This window comes from Crocodylus siamensis, chromosome 4 (genome assembly GCF_052110815.1).
Source record: "Crocodylus siamensis isolate JL-2025a chromosome 4, ASM5211081v1, whole genome shotgun sequence".
Taxonomy (NCBI): Eukaryota; Metazoa; Chordata; order Crocodylia; family Crocodylidae; genus Crocodylus; species Crocodylus siamensis.
This window is the reverse complement of record NC_143398.1, coordinates 28,926,383-28,952,298: the sequence shown is the minus strand read 5'-3', so window position 1 is coordinate 28,952,298 and position 25,916 is coordinate 28,926,383. Positions and strand designations below refer to the sequence as shown.

Sequence of the window (25,916 nt, the reverse complement as noted above, 5' to 3'; positions counted from 1 at the left end):
ATGTCTGTACCTAGCCAGAATTCCCAGAATGCCTTGTACTGCATGACACGTACTGCCCAAACTGCTGCTTGCTGCTGCTTCTACACACTGCCTCCTCCTGAAGCCTAGTTTATGGGGTATGTAGAGGTGGAATAATGAGAGAGGACTGTCCCAGACACATTATTACCATACCATTATTACCATGGAATAATCTTGTTATTTTATATTTTTCTTTTCTAAAAAGGATATTACCAGGTTGCATTTATGTCCAATTTGATTTTAGTAAAAGAAAATATACAAAACATAAAATCAGTGAAATGGACTCTATCTCCATTGGAGTCTGTGTGCTCCTTAGCCATAAAAATTGGGTCTATAATTTTCACTGGTTAAATCCAATGCACCTGTATCTATGTATCCTGATATATTTTACAGAAGGTTGGGCCCTGTGTATCTAAGGGCTTCTAAGTTTTGCTTCTTCATTATTCTCTACAAAACTCAAAAACAGGTTTTAAGGAAGACTTTCTTAATTGATGATTGTTATGAAATAATGCATGATAGCTTGAGTGGGTATTTTTTGTTTTATTTATTATATATTCCCTGTCCTTTGCCTGCCTGAACATGATTCAGATTGTTAATACAACACCTTGAAGATAAATGACATTAAGCAAAATTCTGCTGTTACTTATACTCATGTAAATTTAGAGACTCTGTTTAAGTGAATGAAATAAAGTTTGAATTTGTACTAGTTCAACTGATTGAATTTCCTTTGGATATTTGGAGATTCTCTTATTTAAAAGAAGAATGGTTAATATTTTAGTATTATGGGTGAAAACTAATGTGGTAATGCAAGTTTTGGACATGTTAGCTGTCAAGCTTGCCTGTAGAGTAACATGTCATAACAATGTTAGCAGGTAACAAGACAAAATAATTAGGGATCAATGGAGCTTCACGGAGTGGAGACATGAATTTTTAACATATTTTTGTTTCCGTGAAAGAGATCCCTTTCAGAGGATGTAGATCGGATTCAAAACTAGGTTATATTGTTTAAATAAACAAAGTGTAAAGATCTGGCATTAAGAATTAGTTATGGACACAGAGGATAATAGCAGAGAGTTAGTGGCAAGTAGAGAGAAGAATGTGATCTTTATGTGCAACATGTGATTGTGTGAGTTTTGTTAACTTATGGGAGGGGAGTCTTTTCTGTGATGTATTATATAGACAGTTATTTTAACGTTCTTTCTTCTCTTCTTTCACTGGAATAGGAACTTTGTGAAAGTGTTTAGAAGGGTAGGAGGGGAGATCCTATTCAGTCTGCCAGGCACGTGTACTTTTGCTGTAAATGTTTGTCTTGTTATTACTTTGAAGCAGCACAAGTAGTCACCATGCTGGTTGTTCTTGTTTGCATACCTGCTTAAAACCTTTTACTTGTTTAAATCCAACATATAGAAAACCCCCTTAATTTTAAATGATGAAAAGCTGCCAAACACATTCTTTAATCACAAGGTTAAAAATTATATAAAGACACAGAATATTTTTCTGAATACTGTGTTAACTATTAGTGTCAAGTTTCAGATTCTTAGCTTCATCTAAAAGTAATTTCCTTTCATGTACCACTGTGCTTTAGTCAGCACAATACTCTACAAACCAGAAATCAGTTTTGTGAATGAAAGAAAAAGCAACAACATTTATATAAACCTTCTCAGTTGGCAGCTTCTTCAGTTTCTCTATTTGTCGTACACATGTGCTGCTATAGAATATAAAGATGTATTACCAAAATTACTTTCATATTTATGCACCCAACATTCCAGTAGAATGTAACAAAATTGAGGGTACTCAGGCTCTCACAGAATCAAACTCTAAATGCTTGCATATTATATTAACATTTGTGTATCCTGCATTATTTCTGGGTGTCTTTGGGGGAATGTGATCTATTGTATTCAAAGCAGAACTTGGTTTGTATTCATGTTTTGAATGTTGCAGAGTATGATGATAAATGACAGTATGAAATTGAGGTTTTTTTCTCATTCTCTTAAAATATTTTAACGTTTCAGGGGAGACCTCAACCACAGTTTCACCGTTTGTCCTAGGAGGAGTCAGTGATGGACAGTGGCACTCTGTTCAGGTGCAATACTACAACAAGGTAAGACTGAGAACTTCAGTGATGCTGTCTATAAAACACTAAAGACAATGAACCAGATCCTTAGTTGGCTTACTCTTAGGATACTTTCATTAATTCTGATGGAGTGACACCACTTTACATCAACTAAGGATCTGGTGTAGTGTACATAGCTAATCTTCATATATTGAAAACTGTTGTATTCTTCCTTGGATTACTGGATATCTGAGGCTAGTACCTTATAGAAGTCTCACTGGTGAGATACACATTTCCCAGCTGCTTTTTCACTTTTGAGGTTGTTCATATGACAGGTGGAAGGAGGAAGATGGTTGGTTTTTGCTGCCACAGCTTCTTTACCAGTGTATTTTCTCTGTGAGGAACCTCTATCAAGGTCTTTTGATTGCCTTTTGTTTTATTACCATTTTCTGACAATAATATAAATTACAGTGTTTAAACAGCCAACACCACATATTATATATATTTCTATAGACATTTAGAATATCTCAAAAACTGCATACACTATAAGCAGAGTAAGTTGGTGTAAAATTTTGTTACTGAAAAGTTTAGTTGTGACATTTGATAATTTTCAGTAATCAGAACTGATCCAACAGAATCATTTTTATTAGCTTTGTGAAAAAAATAAAAGTATGAACAATAAGATATAATGGAGAAAAGATTATTCCATGCACTCAATTGCACTTGCAATGACGCTAATTAAACGAAAGATGTTGGGACTCCAGCGTGCTTTGCAGGTTTCTTATAAGAAAGGTAAAATGCTATTTGTTGATAACTAGGTAAGAGTTCTTTGTGCCCAAGTTATTTCTGTCAGGTTCTTGAGGTTAAATACCAGCACATCATTTAGATGCAGATTTCAGGGCACCTGTATCTAACAAAATTAAATAATTCATTTAGTTATTGAAAAGTTGGTCTTCTAAGTCTGATATGGTGGCATTATAAAGGATTAAGTAAGGAAATAGAAGAGTATTGTTAGCTGCATTAGAAAGGAAAGAAGATACTTATGTAAGAAAATAAATAGAAGATGATAGATTAATGTAACCAGCAGGTTCTTTTTTCCTTCAGTTCTTTGTTCTTTCATCACAATTTGTGAGATATTTTGAGGGAGAGGATTAGAATTTTCATTAGGCTTCTTGATATTGTCTCCTTGCCTAAAGATATTGAATGGAGGAAATAAATTCATTTTCACGTATAGTTTTATTCTTCTATTATGTATGTTCTTTTTTACCGCACTATGGAGAAACAAAAGTATAACTTGGTATACGTGTGGCCCATGGCATGATTAGAATCTTTTTTGTAATCTGTGATTACACTATATTTTCATGTGCTTTAGCTTTTTTCAGTAAATTGCTATACAAAAAATGATAAACACTTCACATCTTTCATGGTGACATTTTCCTCTTCATGGGCCAAAAAGCATATGAGAAGAACATACATCAACTCGTGTCTCAGTTGTACGGAGTGATCAGTCGTTTAGAATTCTGAAGTATGCCAAAAAGATAAGGCACTGAGACAGCTCCAAGATATTCTTTAAAAGGCAAAGAAAGCCTATGTAGAGTTTAAAAACAAGCCTTTGCCTCATTTCCAAAATTCATTTCTGTTTAAAGTGATAGTACAGCTATTTTGCTGTTCTAACAAATTATTTTGACAGTTTTAAAAACATAAGCAATTTTTAGTTTTTTAGCTCTGACTTCAGGACCTGTCACTCCAAACTGGAGTGGAAAAAACCCACTGGAGAGTGGCCCCAGATGCTGGATGTTAAGTCACTCCCTCTTCTCTTCCCAACAGTAAATCAGAGATGTATTGGAAAGGAAGAACCATTCTGCAATGCCAGGGAGAGTTAGTGTATGTCTATACATGACGTTAACTGTACAGTAGCCTAATTCTACTGTGCAGTACTGTGCAGGGCAGAAACAGTGCTAATAAGCCACTGCACAGTAGTGTTAGGCTACTGCACAGTTAGCATCACTAAAAAGCCATGCACCCGCACTACTGCATAGTAGCACCAGTTACTGTGCATTTATTTCGTTCCTGGTTATACAGTTACTAAACTTAATGCACAGTAACTATGGTGCATTAATGAATGTGTAGGCACACCTTTGGAGTGCTCAGCATGCCCTGCGAGGTTCAGTAACTGGCTTTTTAGACTCTCTTGAGATGCAGCCCTTGCTTAACTATCTTCTTTGGAGGAGATTATAACAGATACTCACTTTCTGCCTTTCCAATGTCTTTCTGGTTCTTTCTCATTCTGCCTCACAGTTTGCTCCAGGGCTTTAGGAGAAAGGGATTCACAGGAGTTTAGCTGTGCTCTTCATTGTTGTATCCTTTCACCTAAGTTTCCTGTTCAAAATGCACCTAATCATACTTGAAGCAGATATGAGGTCATAGCTGTCTCTCCCCACCAACTTTCCCTTTCATTTCATGGCCTTTTTTGCAGTAAGAGAAGTTCTTTCAGGCCATTACTGCTGGCAGGGGTGATTATATACACATTTTATAAGCATGATTAGTGCTTGTGTCTGCACAAAATAAGAGAAATGAGAGCCTTATGCTTGTAAAATAATTCTAAAATATATATTCGTATCTGCATTTTTTGGGAGGGAACAGGTTATTGGGATTGTTCATGCTAGATCTCGCCTTCGTACATATAAATCATTGGCTTAATGGCAGATACTTATTCTTGATCTCCTAACGTTGTTGTGGAGGCTGTGGATAATCATTCCCTTTCTTCAGCCAGCTTCCTGACATAGAAACTCAGTGCCCTATTACCATTCATAACTGACATCTCAAATAGGCTTATCAGCATCAAAACATAGGATTTGATTCATCACTATATTACTCCAGTGTTATGCAGCATAACTTGGGCTGTAGACAGACATAACTTTTAACTGCTTTAGAAGAGAAAGGGTTGTTGCTACTTGGTAGTATGCATCAGTTATTATAAGCATTAGGTCTGCACACTCCTGTAGTGGCACAGTAGAGCTAAATTGATGTAAATTAAACCCCAAATAAAACAGGTTTAAAGCTACAATGTCTTTGCTGCACCTGCATCGCTCTAGGAGCAGGCAGACAGCTTATATGGGCGTTGTTCGTTATGTGTGTGTGTATATAGCCTCAGGGACTTTGAACTGGCATAGAAGTGGAGTAGCCTGGTTGTATATTTTGCATTCAGTGACGCACCACTTCAGCTCTCCCCCAACCTCCTGTCCACCTCCAATTCCTGCCACAGGTGTAGGGAGGAAGAGACCTGGTTCCTCCCAAGGTCGAAAGATGGGGCAGAGCAGCTATAAGGGGGTTGGTGTGGCTCCCCAGGCTCTCTCCAACTTGGTGCCAGCCAGACCTGTTGTGGCTGCTGCAGCAGCAAAAGTAGCAGGGGATCAGGGCAGAAGCATAGTGCACCTGGTGCAGAGCAGAGGTAATAGTCTGACTGCTGGAGTGTGGGATCATGGTGTTACCTGCCATAGTTTAGGCTCTCTCCTCTCCAGCTGCTCCTGTTGCTGCTGAACAGGTGTGAGCATAGGTGCACCTAGGCGATGGACTCCCCCTCTACCAGGGGTCAGCAGCATTTTTGGGCAAAGTGCCAAAAAGACCCACAACCTCAATTTGTAAGATGTTGGCATGCCATGAGTAGACAGCAGAGGAGCTGCAAGGGACCCTATCCTTGTTGTGGCAGCACAGCCCTGGCTCCTTCCACAAGGTATGTGAACCAAGCAAAATGCCTTTGTGTGCCATGCTCTGGCACGCATGACAGGGATTGCCTACCCCTGCCCTGTACTGATTTCAGCATTATCTATAGCAGGGGTTGTCAACTGGCGGTATGTGTACCCCTGGGAGTACTTGGGAAGGCCCCAAGGGGTACATGGTGGTGGCATGGAAAAGCAGGGGTACTTGGGAAGCACCACCGCCACATGCTTGTTCAGTGACTGGCTGCTGGGGGACCCCTGCCTTGCTCCATGTCCAGAAGGGGGTACCATCAGGATGAGTACCCACCAGAAGGGGTACTCTCCCTAAAAAAGGTTGAAAACCCCTGGCCTATAGCATGGACTCCCTGGTGGTTGCCAGTCTGCTGCCTGAGACTCATGCTCTGCTCATCACCTCCCTCCTGGATATGCTGCTGCCTGTACCCTGGCTATAGCAGCTGGTGGTGTCCACACCTGCCCCCACATTGCAGCTGCAATGTGAGGAGCCAAAGCTGTGGCACATAATGCTACTACTACTGCTGCTGTGTGGAGGTCAGCATGGTATTTCCTCTCACTCCTACCTTGCTCTGCCCAGAGCATAAAGCCTGCAAGATCTGAGTGAGGGAGAAAAGGTCAGTGGGGACACATGGCAGGGAAGGGGCAGCACCCTGTTTTCTCATCCATTTCCCCTCTCTATCCTGTGGTGCATCCCAGGGAGGCTTAGCCTGGGGTTCTGCCCAGGCCTGGTGCAAGGAGCTCAGAACTCCCTTCAGTAGGCTGCTTTCCCCTAACAGCAAAGAGCAGCACAGCTTGGACCTCCCTTTTCAAAATCCTAGATTTGTCCATGGAAACTGTTACCTTCTTATTCTGGTAAATCAAGTTTTCACATTTTCAGCAATTAATTAAAAAGTCAGCAAGGGTGGACTGTGAGAACTACATACAAGTGTCAGTAATGTGCTATAATATCTAGAAAATAATGCAAACTGGAAAATGCCATTACAGTTTTCCAGCACACAGAGGGTGAGTGACAGTGCAGCATGCTTCCAGGCAGCTACTCTTGCCCGGTGGTGATGGTGGCAAGACAGAGCTATGGCCCTCTTGTCTGCCCCCCTTCAGTTTCTCTTATGTAACAGAATTAAACAGCAGCAGAAGCAAATGACTAAAACTTTTTCTCAAAGGCAGTTCCTTGGCAGGCTTATGTTTGAACAGAGTTTGAGTGATAAATCCCTCTGAGGATTTTGCTAAGGCAGGGATAATGTAGAGATTTGAGTTATGCCAAGGCAAATGGGACGTTCTGTCTAAACTTGATATAACTTAGACATGTTTAAATAACAGAGTGTCTAAAATGTATGGCTTCCCTTCAATTACACACAGCGTAGCTTTAAAGGGGAAGAGGATAACACCATACTCTTTGTTCCTAGAACAGCATTCATACTTCAGCCTTGCACCATTTACAAGCTTCCACATTTTCTCCATCCACACATCTGGAACTTTCATCTAGTGTCTCATCATCTAGCATCTTAACTGTTGTGCAGTCTCCTATTATCTGGCTTCTCTGCTCCCCACATACCCACCTGCAGCTGCAGCCTAGAACACAGCTGCTCCTGGTAGGATGATCTTTGCCTGTCATTTTCACCAGAAGTTTTTCCTTATTGCATCACCCCTATGACTCCTCTTCATTGAGTCATTCAAGTTTCTTTTCCTGGTATTTTAAGAATCATGCCAGGTTTGTTCTGCCCTACTAATTTGCCCTTGTCTGTTGCTGAATTCTCTCCCCTGTCTGTTTTGCTAACAATGGCTGCTTCCATCTGCTATGTACTTCTCTTGCAAGCCTATTTGCTCTTTCTTCAATGCTATTTCTTGCACAGGAAGCTTGCTGCCTGAGCTGCTCCATATATCCTATACTTTGTCCTCTTTCAAACCTCTCCTCCCACCTGTGCCAGGCTGCCTGTGAGAAACCTTGAAGTGATAATAGCTAACTAGATGACTAGTGGGGACTTCTGTTATCTACAGAATGCTTGTATCTATATCTATATCCTATAATTTAAAAAAATCCCTTTAAAACAGTTTATTATAAATCTGCCCCATCTGCATATTTTCCTTCCATTTCCCCTGTGTCCTAGCACTCCCACCCACCCTCACCCATCCATTTGTCCACCTCTTGAACAGTTACCTCCAGGCCTTCCTGAACACATCCCCCATCATTAAACTTCCTGAATTGATGCCTAAGGTTCCAACCACTTCATTCTGAGAGTCCCTCTAAAACTCACTCTACAGCCCATAAGGATCTCAAGGCGAAGACAGAAGTGCAGGTTCCTGGTCTAACTCATGGTGCTTCATAGAAAGCACCATGAGTTAGACTGATTCCTCCAACCCAACAGACATTAGCTGTTTAGCTGTTGGGTCAGGAAGGTTGGGAATCAAGCTCCAATTTGGAGCTGATCCAGGGAAAGAGGGTACATCTCAGAAGCTTCTTCCCCTAGCTCCACTCCCTCTCTTCTGACCCCCTTGCTGTCTCAGGATAGAAGGGGGACAAGGCAGGGGAGTGAAGTCAATTCTGGGGTTGCTCCACAGCAGTGGGGAGGGGAGGCTCCAATCCACCCCCCTTATCCTCCAGTGCTGGCTGAGCAACCCCCAGAACAAGCTCCCTCCTCTCCCTTCCTTCCCCCTCTTTCTAAAAACAGTCCTGGGAGCAGAGCTGGGCTGCATCAGCCCAGCCCTGCTCCCAGTGCATTCGGAAACAAGGTAATGAAGGCGCTCCACTTCAGAGTGCCTTCTTCTGAACCCTCATGTAATGATGGTTCAGATTATCATGGGATTGGGCCCTCTTAGAGCATTCTGCAGCCGTGCACTTGTATATGGTCATGCCTGTACAGCACTTTCAGGGGCCAGACTGGGCAAAAGTTGTTACTTCTGTCTGTGCCTTCATTGCTTTGTATTTAAAAGAAAAAATCCCGTCTGCCGTTTTCTGTCCTCATCTACCTTGCTATCTGCCATTAGGCTGTTAATACTTCTGAGCAGGAACCATTCCCCTCCAGTATGCCTGGAAGGCATCTTGCACACTGTTATTTATTTGTGAATGCTACCACAAATAAACAACTCTTCTAGATCCTTAAGCTATGTTTGTGATGGAGCAGAATGGAGAAATAATTAGTCACCCAATCTGGTGCTCACATGGGCTACTGAGGTCAGAATCAGATTCATGGCTATGACTTTTCATAAGAGTGTCCTGCTTTGCTCCCGTTGCCATTTACCGTTCTACAAAAAATGTATTACTCAGTTTTGAGGCTGTTATTCAAAGCCTGAAAAACGACAGGAGCTAGTCAGAAGCCATTCAGGTACTGCCTTTTCACTGTTTCTGTTGCCATTTATTATGCAGTTGAACAGAGTTTGGCTACAGTACACAGAAGAGAGTGGAGTTTCTGTGCACTTAAATGTTTTATGTGTTTAACGGATATGCAGGTAATCAACATTTATAATGTAAGCAATGAGCAGAAAATTGGATCTGATTCAGTTAAAAAATTTATGCACTTATCCAATATGAGAATAACTGGAGTACATACACTGCATTCCCAAATTTCTTTACATGAGAAAAAATTGGTAATTTGTCTATCACTGAAGCTTTCTCCTTTCTGTAAGAACTGGTGGTATTTATGCCAAAGTTAAACTGAATGTGCATTTTAATTGGCATTGCCAAAGCTAATTTTGGAATAAAATTAATACATAACATAGCTTTTCCTTTCTCACCTATTATACACAAGTTATTCTTATTTATGACTGATGCTTTCTTCTCCCAATGGCTACTCTGTACATTGCAGTATTGGACCCTTAATAAGGTGATGTGTAAATCAAATGGCTAATTGAGCAATAGACTGATTTTCTGTAGCAATGTCATAGGCAAAGCAACGAGACATGTGATAAGGGCATGACAGGGCAGTCATGTGGCTCAGAAAGGGTGTGCAGGTTGGTATCAGGAGGGCTGCAGTAGGTGGGGAGAGTAGTACTTCACCAGGCTGCAGACTATTTTAACTTTGTAAGGTGTTTGCATTTTATGCAAACTATCCAACAGATCTTATCTGCAAAACACTAGCTTTAAACAAAATTCAAGTGGGCTTTGACATTTGTAATGTAGTGAGTGACGTTTTGTTAAGCGTAGCTGAAATTTAGATTCCATGAATGGCTGACTGGGGCATGTGTAGACCCTTATGGAGGGTTCACAATTGCCTGGTAGTTGGTTGCAACTCTCAGCTGTTCTGAAACATGCCACTAGTGTTGATAGCTTTGAAATTTGTTAAGATTTAAGTTTGCAGCTAAAGCAAGATGTTAATCTTTGATAAATGTAGACTGGATCCCCAAGTTTTTTGTTTTTTTTTAACAAATTCAGAAGTGGTTTGCTTAATAAGATTACTGGAAATCTTGATTAATCTTGGAAATTTTGTTTTGTGTTTGTTCTGTTATTAGATTAAGATCATGTTATTGAAAAACTCTCTTTCCATCAGTTTCTTCACAACTTAGTGAAGAATAGATACTTCAAATACCTGGGCAAAACATCAGTCCTTACCCCTTAAAATACACAAGATTCTCCATACTGTTTGGGCAGGAGGTCCATCTAGCCCCGTATCTTGTCTCCAACAGTGACAGGCATGGGTGCTTTCAAGTTGGGGCATCGAGCATATGGCTTATGGCCTGTATATAGCCCACAGGGCTCCTGGAGGGGTCAGAAATTCAGGGTGGAGTGAACAAGGATGGGACTCACCGCTGAAATCTGGGGTATGGAGCCATAGTGGGAATGTATGTGGGTGGCAGATGGGGACAAGCAAGTGACAGCTGCATTAACTCCTGCAGCTCCCTGATGCTACTTGCCCTGCCTCCAGACCCAAAGGCCACAAGTTACCCCACAGTCTGAATCTATCCCCAAGGAGCTCTGTAGTCTGGCTCTGGCTTGTGGGGCTGGGTGAATTTTGCTTTACAAAAACAGTGTAAGACATGGAGCAGGTATAGTGTGGTATATCCCGTTATACCCCTCCAGTCATTGACAAGAGGTTAAATTCAACTTTTGCATTGTATACTTATTTATCTGAAAAAGGTAATGTGCAGCCAGTTACATTGTTCAGATCATATAGTGGTAGCAGTCTGGATAGCCAAAGCTTAAAGAGACAAAGCTCACCCTGTTTTGTGTTTGTTCTGTCATCTGCTCCTTTATGCAATATTATTCTTAACATTAGGTGCATGTTAGTCATTGATTATCTTTGACATCACTCTTTTACAAAATGTGGGTCAGGTTAAATGAAAAAGTAAACACATTCTAAGATGTAGTGTGTATTGTAATCCTTCCCAATTCCTCCTCAATCCCTCTGACCACTGGGCGAGGGAATTCAACTTCATACTTGTGCAATTTACAGTGTGTTCATTAGAAAATAAAAGAGCACCTCTTACCAGTTCTCTTGTTCAGTGTTTTGTTACAGACACAATCATGCATATTTATGAGAAAAGAGCGCATTAGCAAAGTTGACTTTTATCAAAGGAGAGGAAGGAGTGATGTTTTATTTAAAATGCACACAATATCAAGTGATTTTTTTTTCTCCCCTGGTATCTCTTAACATTTTTTTCTAGTTTTAATTGAAATGCTTATAGTACATAAGCAGATATCTAGGTGGGAGTAGTGATGATTCTGAATCAAATTTCCTGGAGAGCCAACACCATGGGAATGGACTAGAAGCTATGAGCCAGCAAAGGTCAACGAGGGGTATTTTGCAGCCATACTCTAGTTTCAGGTATAAATTTAGAGTCTAGTCAACCACACATTAACAAGGTGTCAGTTTATCTGCTAGCTATACAGTAATAGATATTTACTAACTGTTTTGAGGGAGAACTAAATTTCTTGAAATGGCATCTTTTTCATTTCTTATTCAGTTGGCGAATATATGTAAAACATTTGTTATCTGAAGCATCCTGATTCTGCAGCCATTATTGCTGGAAGGTGTGTAGTTGAGTTTAAAGGTGACTGGTAATGTAAAAAAAACCATAATTTAAAAATGTTTTATGCCATTTTTTTTCTTTTTCTCTGAAGTAAAGAAGGTCTCAAAGTTTTGTTTGTTTGCTTTGCATATTTCTACAAGATGAACTCAGGTCTTGCTTGCCTGGTATCTGGAAGAATATTTGGGCATCAGTTTAGGTAGTAGAATTATGATCTTATAGAGAGACGAAGCATGTGAAACTCAGTTAATTGTGAAAGGTGATGTGTTTGCTTATCAGAGCTCAATGAAAACCAACTCCAAGAGATTTCAACACCTATTTAGACAACTCGTAAAGTAATTGTTTCCATCTTGGATGACAGAGAAGTTTTTTAGAGAACCAGTACCTACCTTATACAGAGGAGTTCATAGGCACTTGACCCTCTTGCCTGGTAGTTTTATGACACATACAAGAAGCCCTCACTATTTTGTTTAAAACATCAGTAAACTCTTGCTTTCCCAGGACAGCGTGCCTAACAGGGTTTAGCAAAATGTACCACACTTTAAGTCTGAGCTAGCCAGTGTGTTACCAAATATTCCTTTGGATTGGGTATCTCCTAGTTTTGTATAATTCTTCAAGTTGTCCTATCAGTAATTTCAATTCAGTTTGTAGAGTAGTCAGCCAAGGCAAACAAATGAATTTACAGATGAGAGGAGAAGAAAGAGTCCCTGTTTTTGTGCATTTGTTTTTGTGCTAAATGTGCCACTACCAAATCTTCCTCACAACAGACATGGTTCACAGCTCACTTTACCAAAATGTACGTTGTTAAAAGTATAAGAATTATTTCTTTATTTTGGATGGAAAATGAAAGAAATGGGAAGATTCAGCCCCAGTAAACTAAAGGTTGGTGAAAAATAGAGATTGCAATCCATCAAAATCCGTAGAGCAGACACAGTAACGGACAGTAGCAGTGCCATGTTCCCCCACTGCTTTGCTAATATGCCTCAACCCTAACTGGAGAGTGTAAACTATAAGCATTCAGTCCTTAGCCCCCACTGAGTCTACCAATGTGAATGGTAGTGTGGTAGCTGTAGTGATATTGATATAGGCCTGTTAGGAATGAGACCAAAACTACCAGGACTTATGATGGTAACACCTTTCTGTAATAATAATGTCAAGGAAAAAATCCACAATTTGTTGCACAGGCAAGGCCACAACTAATCACAGGCTACATTTGTCTTAGGAAGTTTTAATAAGCCAGGTAATGGTTTATGTTTTTCACTTGTTGAAAACTTCAAAGGACTCTCCCAGTCTTTTAGTGTGGATGCAGTTTTGTTCAGAATTGAAGTTATGTCATCAAATTTATGTTAGTGCTTTTCCTGACTCATCACCTAAGGGTATAATCCATCATTTGGCAGAAGATAAAAATGTTTTAAGTATAGACATGTTCCTTAATTATAGAGGGCTCATACATGCATAGTTATATGGCTTTACCTATGTGTTTATATGTTTATGCTGTCAGGGCTGCTTAAAAATGTTTCTGCCTGCTAGGCAGCGTCCTTTTTGTAACAGCTTAGTAGAGCACAAGACAATTTCACCTGCAGGCCAGAAATCCTGCACAGGGTAGAAAAACTTGAAGGCTACCTGGATAGTGTGCACACAGTGCATGCTACGGTAATTCTGTTGAACCACAGGATGACTTGAGCAGCTCTGCAAATGAGTCATGGAATGACTCACAAGAGTAATAATAGCAAGATCAGGCTGTATGCCTGTGAGAAACTGTTCCGTCTTCCACTAATGGTTAAGGATACATTCACTGCAACTGCTCAGAGCTCAAGAAGTGCAAAAGCAACAGGTGTAAATGCTTCAGAAGAAATCTGGAATGTAATAGTTACTTGAGCCTCCAGGCTTCCAGTAAGAAGGTATTTAAGACAAACACCACACTGTTTGCAGTAATTGGGTCAAGGGTATCCTCTTACATTTACAGCGTGTAATAAGATGCCGTTCTTTTATCTCTTTATTTAATTCATTGAGTTTCTTTAGGTAGCTGAGAGAGTGCCTAGTCCTTATTTTCAGATATTTGACCGTCTAATGAATGGCTGAAGTAAATCTTAATTGAACAACTAGTCTTTCACAGTAGTTGCAATTTATGAGGGTGCTACTGTTGTCAGTCCCCAGTGGTATATATGCATGGTGTTGTCATTAGTAAGAGCATCAGTTCTGTGCTTAAAACATGTTTTGACCAACTTCAGACACAGGCATCATTCTTGTCGGGCTGGCCTCTAAGTCTTTGTGCTGATATCATTTTGCTTAATCAGTTGACCCCAGGATTATAATGTATCTGTCTCTGCACTCCAGTGTTTGGGTATATTTGATCATCTTCCTGCCAACTTGAGTGTAAGGTAACAGCCTATAATGGGAAGGAGGCAGAGATTATTCCTTCTTTTTCCTAGAAAATAAGGTGTGGCTTGCTGGAAAAGGGAGGGTCTCTATTTGGGTTCCTTGGCACATACATATGAATATGGAGGAGTGGGAAGTAGCCCCTGAGGAAAGAAATGCTCTTTGCCTCTTCCTAGCCCTGGGACAAAATAGGTAGATGGTTCCCAGAGCAGAGGACTTTTGCTTTTTGGCCCAAGAGATTAGCCAATATCTGGGGATTTACCTGGTTGTTTTCAGTGACAAGAAGTTAATGATGAGTTGGATATTTCTGTGGCACCACTATGCATAAGGCCTCCTAGCATTTACTCTAGGTCTGTCTGTCACTATATTTATGCTAGAAGATGACAGTCAAGCATAATCTTCCTTCCCAGTGGCTAAATTTTCCAATTCAATACCTGCTGTACTTGGAAAAATATCTTACATTTATTTTAATCGGAGCTTCCTTTCTCATTAAAGTCACCTGCACAAAAATTTCCATTGTAATACAAACAGGCCCCCTATGTGTTCATACTGGCTGTATCAGAGTCTTTTAACACTGTACTGTCTATGCATAAAATCCTATTCCATCCTTTAATAAATTATTTTTGAAACCATTAGCATCAATTTGATGAATTATCTCACAGGCCACAGTAGTCCTTAATTTAGATGTCATCAGTGACAGGTAATTTATGTCACTTCTATAAAAGCTGGGAATGACACCAGACTGTTGTTCAGGTTATGGTATGATGCCAGCAGGACATCTAATTTTGAGTCCTAGTTCCCAAATGAGTCGAGTTCTCATTATGTATTATCCAGAAGTCTGCAGAGGGTATTTGACAGAGGCAATCTGTGCCACAAGGCTGTATCCTTGAAGACATTGTACCACTGGTAAAGGAGCACAACTCCTTGTCTGGTGAACTCCCAGAGAGTTTACTGCATACAGCTAGTTTGACCAGATATGCTCTAGAATTCCCAGTCTGGGCCCTGTCACCATCCTGGACAGCTCCTGAACCCCTTGAAGTCTGTGAACAACCAACTTCAGAGGACCGGAAACTAAGGCCATGTGCAGCCCAGCGGTCTGGGGAAGGCTAACCTGGTGTTCACCACAGAGCCCTTTAACCCACACCCAGGGCTCCAAGGAGGAGAAACAGACCAGGGACTGGGAGGAAGACGCAGAGGAATCAGCATCATCTCATCCAGGTGAGGATTCAGTTCACTATTACTGTTATGGTTATGCAGGGAAAGGATACAAGGGGTCCATTGGTGTCTGCAAAGACAGTGTCTATAGTGGGAGGTTTCTACTGTAGACCCAGGTTGCTACCAGTTGTAGCAGTTAAACAAACACACTAATGGGGGTAGGAACCTCTATTTCCACCCTGGTGAGCAGAGTGCAGTTCAGCTACTGCCATGTCTGTCTTCGCTAGGTGTGAGCGACCATCATCCTTTGATATAGGCTGCTTGTAGAGGTTAAAAAATCATTTTTTAAATTACATGCTTTACCAGAAGAAGCAGTGCATTACTTTGACCTACCTCTGTAGCATCTGTATAGATCAAGTGCTTCAGTGGGGCTTTTTGGCACTTTTATTTAAAGCTGAATCAATCAGCTACCAGATAAAAGTACCAATAAAGCCCCACTAAAGCACCTGATCTATACAAATGTTGGGCGAGCCAGTTTCAACTAATGCACTACCTATTCTGGGCATGTGCTAGGCTCGGTACAGGAGTGCGCTGAGTTTAAAGTAAAGTGTCATTTTGGCGGGGAAGGGGTGTTAATGTCTGCAAACAGCCATACATCACCACCTTCTGCCTCTGCCACACAAAAGGTCAGCTTCAGCTAAAGGTACGTCTACTGTTCATGGTGGTGGGGTGGGAAGGTAACTGTCAAGCCCATGTATCATCCATGCTTTCTTTCCATCTCCAGCATCCAGTAATGGTGCTTCTGTGTTCCCTGCTCTGCATGACTATCACCATTACAGTGTTCATATGCTGCATTTTCCCACACACCTCCTGCATCCACATGAAATCTAAAGTGCAGGCATAGGTACCTACTGTCATATGACAAAAAGTAAATTGAAAGGCATGTTAGTTGCATGGCTTCTTTTGCATCCTCAGAAACCTATTTAGGTTGGCTTGAATTTTACACTAGCCATGGAACAATGTAAGAGAAATTCCAGATGGTCATTGTTATTTCTATGCAGTCCCCACTTCCCTCACTTTGTATTGTAGCTAACTATTCCCCACCAGATATAGATTTCCATCTTAATCAGGAGATGACAAAGCACCTCAGGGTGTAAGTTGATGGTTTTCCTACAGATAGTATTTTCTCCTGGAATAACTGTTCTCTTTTTGATGGAGGAATCTCAAGGTAAGTTTGTATCTTGCAGTGCCACCAGGCTTGTAGCACAGTGGTAAATAAAAACATATGAATCTCACTAATATTATCCTGGCACCCCAAGTCTACTCCAGCCATGCACATACATGTATGCACAGTGACTCACAATTTGATGGTGCTTTTGCTTAAGAGAAATAAAACTTTTAAAGCTGTCAGCAATAAAAGAAATCCTAGAGTTTAGCAGCTGAAAAAGAGAGAGTTTAGTTATAGAAAGGAGCACAACCTTGAGGTAAAAGTGGCAATTATTACCCTGCTATGACACAGGAAGTTAAAAGGAAGATATATTTCCTTTTTTTACCCTGGACAGAAATGTTATATATTGTTTCATTGCTTCACAGGCTTACCTGCACAAATACCTTACATCCTCCCATTCAAGAAAGCCACTATCAACAGGCACCAGCATCCAGATTCAGGGATGCAGAAAGAAGAGGGCTCTGGAGGGCATGTTGGCAGAATTTCACAGCAGCTGATGTGACTGCCTCACTGATGCTGGGATGGGGACAGCCATCTCAGCCTGCAGCAAAGAGAGAGGAGTGTGCAGTGGCTGAGCACACACACCACTCATGGCAGAACCACATGGCAGAAAGAACATCAGTGGCATAAGGAGAAGTATCTGCAGTAAATGGCTATGTTTGAATACCTGGGAATTATGGCCATAGATTTCATAGATTTCATAGACATTAGGGCTGGAAGGGACCTCGGGAGATCATCGAGTCCAGCCCCCTGCCCAAAGGGCAGGAAGTCAGCTGGGGTCATAGGATCCCAGCAAGATAAACATCAGGTACCAGAACAGCCAGGTTCAAGTTCATGTTCATCCCTATCCCATAGCCATGAACTTGCACATCCCTAATACCATGAACTACAAACAGCAACCTGCGTGTGAGAGTTATCCGTTTCGTAGAAAGAAATGCCCATGGTCAGGTTTGAACTCATCACTCCCTCTCTGAGCAATGACAGTGGAGTGACAACAGGTATCCTCACCACAGGACATTACTATTGGTACATGTTACACCTCCTTAGGGCACTGTTTTTAAACCAGTGGGTTGCTACCATTGCTCACTGTTGCTCTGCCTCATGCTTAAAGCAGTTGCTGTACTGATGGTGTTATTTACTTCTTATAAATTCCTTCTTTGGTCAGTCTTTTTGTTCTGGTGAGGGATTTGACTACAGTAGAGAGCAGGATGGGTTCTTATCAACCCAATTTTATTTCTACATCACTATTATAATAAACACACATTCAGATAAGCCTTTCCCTTTTAGGAGCACTGATGCAGAGCCCACCACTCTACTCTGGATCATCAGGAGCTTTGTGGTGAAGAAAGGATTGAGGCCCTGGAGTCAGAGCCTGTGGCCTCAAACCAACTGCTTCCACCACTAAAATCAGGGTAGGGAAAGCCACGGCTCCCTCTCAGTGCTCATGGCTGTTCACCAGAATATGGGAAGTATTATACTATAATTGCTGGGTGAGCACCATGTCCTTCCTGGTGTCTAAAAAGGCAAAAAGTTTTCTTGGCATAAATAAACTGAGGAAGGAGCAGCTCAGAGTAATGCAGTGCTCAGAACCAAGACATGCTCACCAAAAGTGGACCACTCACTTGAATCAATATTGGGGCAGCATGCATGGAGTGTGCATGGCTTGAGTTTGCCTACTCTGCAGTGTGGCTGCTTTCGCCTAAGGTGGGCTAGCCCATGTGGAGCACCTCAGCTAACAGTGCAGAGATGAGCCCCTAGTTTCACCCTTTTACAATTCCTGTATTTTCTTTATTTATTAACTCCGTTTTGACTCCCAACATGGTCACTGTGCTCTGTTCTACTTTTCCCCTCTGTGGCTACTATCATTCATCTTTACCGTCATTTGCTCAGAGCTCTTTGTTAGTTTTCTGAACCATGCAAAGGTGTGTTTAAGGAGATGAAGCCCTTGAATGGCAAAAAGCTTCCAGAAGGGCTGGGGGAAAATGCTCAGATATGCCCTTTTAAAAGTCACATTGGCCTTTATGCTCAGTTGTGGCATAGAGGGACAGGGACCTGGTCACAACCCTGATTAACCCAACTATCTCTTGGGGGAATGTGAAACACCTGTACTCTTACTGCTGTCTCTTGGGCTCAAAGAGCACTGGTATTCCAGCTCTCTGCTGTTCATAAGACCCAACATTTTAGCTTACATCTGCCACCCAAAGGCAACCAGAATCTAGCCTTTAGTCTAAGCTCATGTACAAGTGCAAATGGAATGAGCAGACTCCTAAAAACTGACAATTATGCTAATCAGCATTAGAGAGATTAATGTTACACTTGTTTTGAATAAGATGGAATGAAATACAGCTACACCACAACAGAGGGACAGATGCTTACTGCAGAACACAAGTGCCAGCATGCTAGCTGTCTCTGGAACTGGCAGATAGGCTATCACGTTTCCTTCTGCAAACACAGACCTAATCTGATGATACCAAATTCACCTGTTATGGAAACATAATTGTACTATAATAAGGAGTGACAGTTGACCCCACCTTACTTACCCATTTACTATTTCATTGTTATTTTTGGAAAAACAAAGTAAGCTGTCCAATAATATTTTATTTAAACTTGGATTGTGAACTATATGTTAGTTTCAGAAGTCAGTCTTTTTCTGACTGACTTTATGATATTCTGTCTTTCAAAGTAGCTTTCAGGCTTATACAGACTGCTGTGTTGTCAGCCTTGCAGCATGCAGCTCCCATGTAACTAATAAGTAATCAGAAGCATCCAGTATAGAAAGCATCTCAGCCTGGACTACAGTAACCCCAGCCCTGAGTAAAGGTTTGTTTTTATGCTCACTCGGCCTTGGGTTTGCCAACAAAGTTGTCTGTTTGAGGGATAATCTATGGCAGGGGTGGCCAACCTGCAGCTCTGGAGCCACATGCAGCTCTTCAGAAGTTAATATGAGTCTCCTTGAATCTTTGAACAAGCACATGGTGACCAGATACCATTTGGAAGCTGGTCACTGTGTACTTTTGCAAAGATTCAAGGAGATGCATATTAACTTTTGAAGAGCCGCAGGTTGGCCAGCCCTGATCTTTGGCATAGTGTGGTGGGGCTGGTTCCGGGATAGCCACCCCTCCCTGCGCCGGGACTGCCTCCCGCTGGCTAAGGGTCTCTCACCTGTGGTCGCACACGTCCAACTCGCCTGCCACGACTTTGATTGTAATCCAGTTCAGTTTTAGAATGTCCGGCACGTGCCAGTCCATAAGTGAGACTCCTCCCATTTACGGGGGCCCATCGATGAGGGCTCCGCCTCCCCTACACCCTCGCCCGTACCGCCGGGATGTTGACCACCTATCTGGGCCAGTCACTTGTCAGGATAATGCTCAAAACGTCCATAAAAGAAATGTAAAGGTCAACACAAAGTTTACAGCCAGGGATTCCTTAGAGTGAGGGGCGGCTTTGTCTCTCAACCACCTTCTGCAATATTACCCTGTATGCTGGGGTGCTGGCACCCTTTCTCTGGCTCTCTCTGAGCTCTTCAGCCCTCCCTAGGGCTTCCGGAGGCCACATGGTCCTCCTGATTACGAGCGAGGCAGTTTCACCGTCTGTGAGTGCCCCAGTATTACCGTATATACGGTTCCCAGGTCTAGTCGCTCCTGGCAGCATCAAACAGTCTGCGGCCTCGCTGGGCCGCTTGACTCGGCTCCCATGCCCCGTTGGGGTTTACCCTTACCCCAGAAGGTCCTGCCGCGTCTCAGGATGGCTCGCATCCGCCCGCGTGTGCTCCCGCCGGCATCGGCTCCTCCTCGGCCTTCTTCTGGTTCCTCCCTGCTTGCTGCCGGCGTCTCTTTTATGTCAGCCCTCTCTGTCCGGGCCCCGCCTTCCTCCCTGCACCTGGCAGAGGCACGAGTTCGTCCAGCACTCTTGGTCTGAGAGCGGGGCTTGAATGTGATTGCGCCGGGGTGGGGAGCTTCGGAGCCTGCCGGCTCCTTCCCTCCTTCACACATAGCAACATGTACATAAAGAACTGAGCAGCCGTCACCCAGTTTACTTAAGCCACCTAACAACCATTGGATGTGGACAATAATCAGTCATTGAATTTAAAGGATACATTGTGTCCTGAGACTATCCAGATCTCTCCACTTGTCGGTTTAACATTTGGAAAAGTGATTGATAATAATATTCTCAAACAGTAATTCAGTCATAGGATCTGTGTCAGCCTGTGTACTGGGGAGAGATATGATTGATTTTACATCTTTGAAATGTTAGAACCCTGTCATAAAACATAGCTCTTAATAGAAATCAACTCATCAGTTGCCATTATCCAGCATAAACATTTATAGAAGTAACATAAATTACCTGTCACTGATGTCATCTAAATAAGAACAATTGTGGCCTGTGAGAATTCATCAAATTGATTCTAATGGTTTAAAAAGTAATTTATTAAAGGATGGAATAGGATTTTATGCACAGACAGTACAGTGTTAAAAGACTCTGATACAGCCAGTATGAACACATAGGGGGCCTGTTTGTATTACAATGGAAATTTTTGTTCAGTTGACTTTAACGAGAAGAGACTCTCCTATTAAAATAAAATGTAAGATATTTTTCCAAGTACAGCAGGTATTGAATTTGAAAATTTACCCCTCACTGAATGATTTACTCAAACACTGAGCAAAAACGTTGTTTCCTTCCAAAATCTAACCTGATCAGAAAAATCCATCAAAACGTGAAGACTGTCAACAAAATCTGAGTTAGCTACCCAAACAGGAAAGGACAGCTTGGTCTTGCGTCATGGGCACTAGCCGTGATAATATAAGTCAAGAGACACAGGAGTGCCAGTAGAAAATGTATTGCTTTTGCAGAAGGGTAGACTCCCACCTTAAGGGCCAAGAGCTACCCAGAGGAATTTTTAACTTCCATATTTATATGGTTCCTTCTACATATGCTTAGTTGCATGCGCAATGAGATTAGTCATAACATAATTTTTTCTGTTAGTTATAATTATCTCTTGTGATGGGAATCATCACAAGGGCATTTTCCTCTTTCCAGCTGGGTCAAGCCGACTCCGGAATAGTTTTCTTTCTATATTAGTACTTATGTTTTCCTAAAATTATATTTAGCATTAGTTATTCATGCATAGGTCAAACTGCTCACTAAACAATTTGTTAGACAGATATTAAAATACTTGAACTTATGAACTTATAAACTTCTGAACTACTTGTACTTATTCTTATGACCTACTCAATTAATCAAGCTAACCCATTTTTATATCAAGACCAAATAGCAGAAGCCAGTTGGTTGCAGGTTGTCAAACAGGAACACATGGAGCAAGGGAAGCAGGAACAGCTCCCTCTCCATATTGTTGCTTGGCCTACCCATAGACAGGTCACAGTTACTAACATATTTTCTCACATACAATATACCCCCCCAAATAACACATATACCTTGCTTTTGGAAGGCAGAATATGGAGATATTTTTTTCCAGAGTTATGAATGACTGTGTATTATAGAGTAAGTCCTCTCAGGAACAGCGTCCAGGAAATGTGCATGTTTTATGTGAGAAAATATGGTGTCCCTGTACTTGAGTGCACTCACGTGCCGCTCTTTCACTGGACAGGGAAGCAGGGAAAATGCAAAGCCATAGATCCACTCCTTTCTCTTCCCTGCATTTTCCCCCACTCTTCCCCTTATGCACATTGGCTCACAGGATAAGCTTCCCTCACTAAGAAAAATGCAGATTTTCAGTCTTCCTGGATGCATCTACATATGCAAATGATCCGGGAGCAGTTTATTCTTGAGAAAAGTACTTGTGCAAACTCTCCCAGCCACATGTCTACACATGTGGGGTTACAAAAGAAGATTTGCTGCTACTAGTAGCAGACTGTTCCCACTCCCTGTGGTCCTGGAACCAGCCCCTGCAGTGGCCGGGGGAACCAGCCTAAGATAGAACCATCTCCTGGAGCAGGCTGGGACATTGCTCCTTGCCCCCGAGAACTGCCTGTTGCTGGGCAGGGACAACGTCCCTCAGCCCCAGCAGCAGAGTGCTTGTAGCCCCCGCCCCATGATTACAGGGCTGGGACTGGGGATCCCTATGTCCCAGTGCCAGCTCCGTGGTCATGGGGCCAGCAGCGGGAGATCCTTATGTCCCAGCCTGAGTCCCATGGTCACAAGACCTGGGCTGGGAGATACTTCTCTCATGTCACCTGGGAGCTCCACAACTGCAGAACTGGTGCTGGCAGAGAAGGATTTCACAGCTTGGGCCTCATGTTAATGTAGTCAGGGCAGGCAGAAAATGATTTCCCAGCCCCTGCTCCTCAATTGCGATCAAGAAGCAGGGTCTGGGAGCTCCCTGCTGCCAGTGCAAGAGGCTCTGGTGGTAGGTAGCAGGTAGTTCCTGGGGGTAGGGAGCAATCTCCGGTCTCCTGCTGCGTGGCTGACTAGGAGCACATTTGCTCCCGGTCAGCTGTGTACACGTATACTACTGCGCAGTTACTAATCGCAAATAAATTTGCTACTTGCATTTGCAGGTAGCAGATTTACTCACGATTAGAGCCCAATACTGTACAGTAAGCATCTGCACATGCAGAAATGGATGCTTACTGTGTGTTAATTAGCTCTACTCTGCAGTATAGTATCTCATGTAGATGCACCCCCTGAGTGCTCCAAGCAGGGAGAACTAAAGTTCCCAACTCCTTTTCATGCTTGCCTGAGGCTAAAGATGTTTGTTGTATACACTGGAAAGGAAATGTGCAGTTGGATGTCATCAGTATGTTCATGGCAGCACACGGCTTCTTCCCAACATTTCATATATATTTAAAAGAAAAGCAGGAAAGGCTGATCCTGCAAGATCAGTGAGGGACTCAAGGATGAAGAGCGACTGCCCATTATTGTTCTTTGGCATATGGTAAAAAGGAAAGGTCAGTGCAGTGCTACACCATTCACACCAGGGAGGTCTTAATAGGGAGATTAGCAGCATCTCATAATGAACTGGGTCTAATAAAGGACAGTAGTGAATAGATACCAAGTAACTCTACTGAAACCTGAATTTTACTGGCTGCAGGTGAGATATGAATCAGACTTGCTGTGTCCTTCAGCCATGCACATCAGCACAGACCTGATCCTGTGATGCAGAATTAATTCACCATGTGCAAAAGCTAATTAACAATATCAGACATCATATTTTTGGAGAAAGAGACTGTAAAAATTGAAATGGTGTGCAGATAGAAACCCTGAAGCTGTTTTTTCTCAAATTTAGAGAATTTCCCCACTTGTAAATCCAGGTTTCCAGACAGGTAAAGGCATAGCCTTCAAGGTCTCTATTCAGGGTATGCAGCAGGAAGGATTGTGTTCTGCTTTAATATATTTCCATCATATAATAGTTCCATCCAGAGCAAAACAGATGTTCCAACCAACTCTGATCATTGTGATTTTGAATAACTACATTCCTGGGGTTATTACTGCTTTATCTCTGCTCTCATTGTTAATAGTTAATAACTGATAGAATATATTAGTGAACTCTTCAGGTCAGCTGCAATGCAGCAGGCTGGCTGATAATGAAGAAAATCAGCTTCCTGTGAAGCACTTAAGGAGTTCTTAGCAAGAGCACCAGTTTGTACTGAATGGGCACATCAAGATGAGTGCATGCATGCAGTATGCAGCAGCACAGACCTAGGTAGTGGTCCCAGCCTCCCCTACCCCACCCAGGGCAATTTGCCATGCTCCAGAGCACTTGTGCATGCATGCTTCCCAGGGACAAGTACCAGCGGCACAATATGTGCCCAATGACTTTTCCTCTACAAAGCTGCTTTGGAGTCAAGATTTTTCTTATGGTTTTATAAGGAGACTTACAAGGTACAATGCACAATTTTTGACTAAGTTTGAACCCTTAATTTATAATTCTGTAAAGGACCTCATCCAAGGTTAATTGCATAAAAGGAGGACCTTCATTTCACACAGAAACCTGTAGGGAACTCTTCAATTCCATACAACCCAAATGCAACTCAAGTGGTGCAGCTAAAAAGCTGCTTTTCATGCACAGTGCATTTACAAGAGTTCTGCAGGTGGCCTGCCTGTTAAATGTACTCTCACACTCAAGTAGGAAAAACGTCTGTCTTAGTTAATGAAGTGCTATCCAGTGAGTTAGGCTTATTTGAGCTTCAGGGGAGCACCTTCCAATAGCAGAAGTTACTGCATCAGCTGATAGTTATGCATTTTTGAGCAAGTTTGTACTACTAAAGAGCCCAATTTTTAATGTATGGTGAACATATAATTCATAGATCTGTCCTACAAATCAGAAGAGTTTGTTGCTGTACATTTATCAGGCATCTGTATTATTTATCTGATGGCACTAACTTGCATTGTCTTTTTTTTTTTAATGTGGAACAGTTAAAATTACAATACTACAAAGGAAAGTAAGAGAAATAGATTTTCCATTGTTGAACATTTCAGCAACTCACAAAAAACTTTGCTCCCAAGTCAAAGCTTAGTAGTAGTCAAATGCGTCATGTGCTGCTCCCATCTGAATATGTAATATAGTTTCCTGCCCACTCAGAAAATTATTTTTTAACATACTCAGGAGACATGCAAGCGATATTTCTCTCTCTCTTTCATTTTTTTTCCTGCATACTCAAATACAGGCCAAACATGGAGATCCTCACTACCACACCAACACTAGCAGCATCCGAGAGGAGACGTACTAACTTTCTGACAGTTAAGCCAGCTTAACTTTTCTTTAAGCCAATTTAAGTCATAGCATACTGTCATGGCACAGGGTCCTGCAGGATGGCCATGATCTCCCCAAGGCCCCATTACTGTGCCAAGTTGGCCCAATGGGCACCCTCGATTCTTACCTGCCACGTCTTTGATGTAAAATGTATATGTATATATGAGAGGCTGCCTTTACGCTCTCTTGGTCATGGTTTGCTGTACACTCTGGCCCCATGAACTCCCGGACCCCTGGTGGGCCCAAGGTAGATGACACAATGGGTGTTTCAGGGCACCCTAGCCTTATGGGCTATGCGTGGCTCCACCCATCCCTTTACCATGCCCCAAGCTTCACAGATGGAACTGACGTTGTTCAGTCTGGGCCTTGTTACAATTTGGCCCCCTTGTCCTCCCTTGGCTCTCCGCAGCCCTGTCTTGCACTGTGCCGTCTCTGGCGCGCAGGCTGTCCATGGCCTTGTCTCGCTCTGCGCCTTCCTGGCACTCGGGCTCTCCACGTCTCTGTCTCACTCTGCGCCTTCCTGGTGCTTGGGCTCCCCGCCTTTCAACATGGTGGTAACCGGCCTGGCATTTCCCACACCACTAGGAGCCTCACTAGGTTACCCATGCCCAGCAGGGTGCAGTTTTAGGTCATGCCCAGGACCAGGAGCCTCCTCCATCCCCATAGCCCCAGCCCATAAAC

General features: G+C 42.3%; 1 protein-coding gene across 4 annotated transcripts in view; it reads left to right on the top strand.

Moving 5' to 3' along the window:
* The window catches only part of CELSR1 (cadherin EGF LAG seven-pass G-type receptor 1), a 263,086-nt gene that overhangs the window by 155,688 nt on the left and 81,482 nt on the right, over positions 1-25,916 (top strand). For all 4 annotated transcript variants that reach the window (XM_090042082.1, XM_090042084.1, XM_090042083.1 and 1 more), the window contains exon 5: positions 2,031-2,119. In XM_090042082.1, the coding sequence (XP_089898208.1) occupies positions 2,031-2,119 (89 nt within the window). The remainder of the gene's footprint in view (positions 1-2,030; positions 2,120-25,916) is intronic.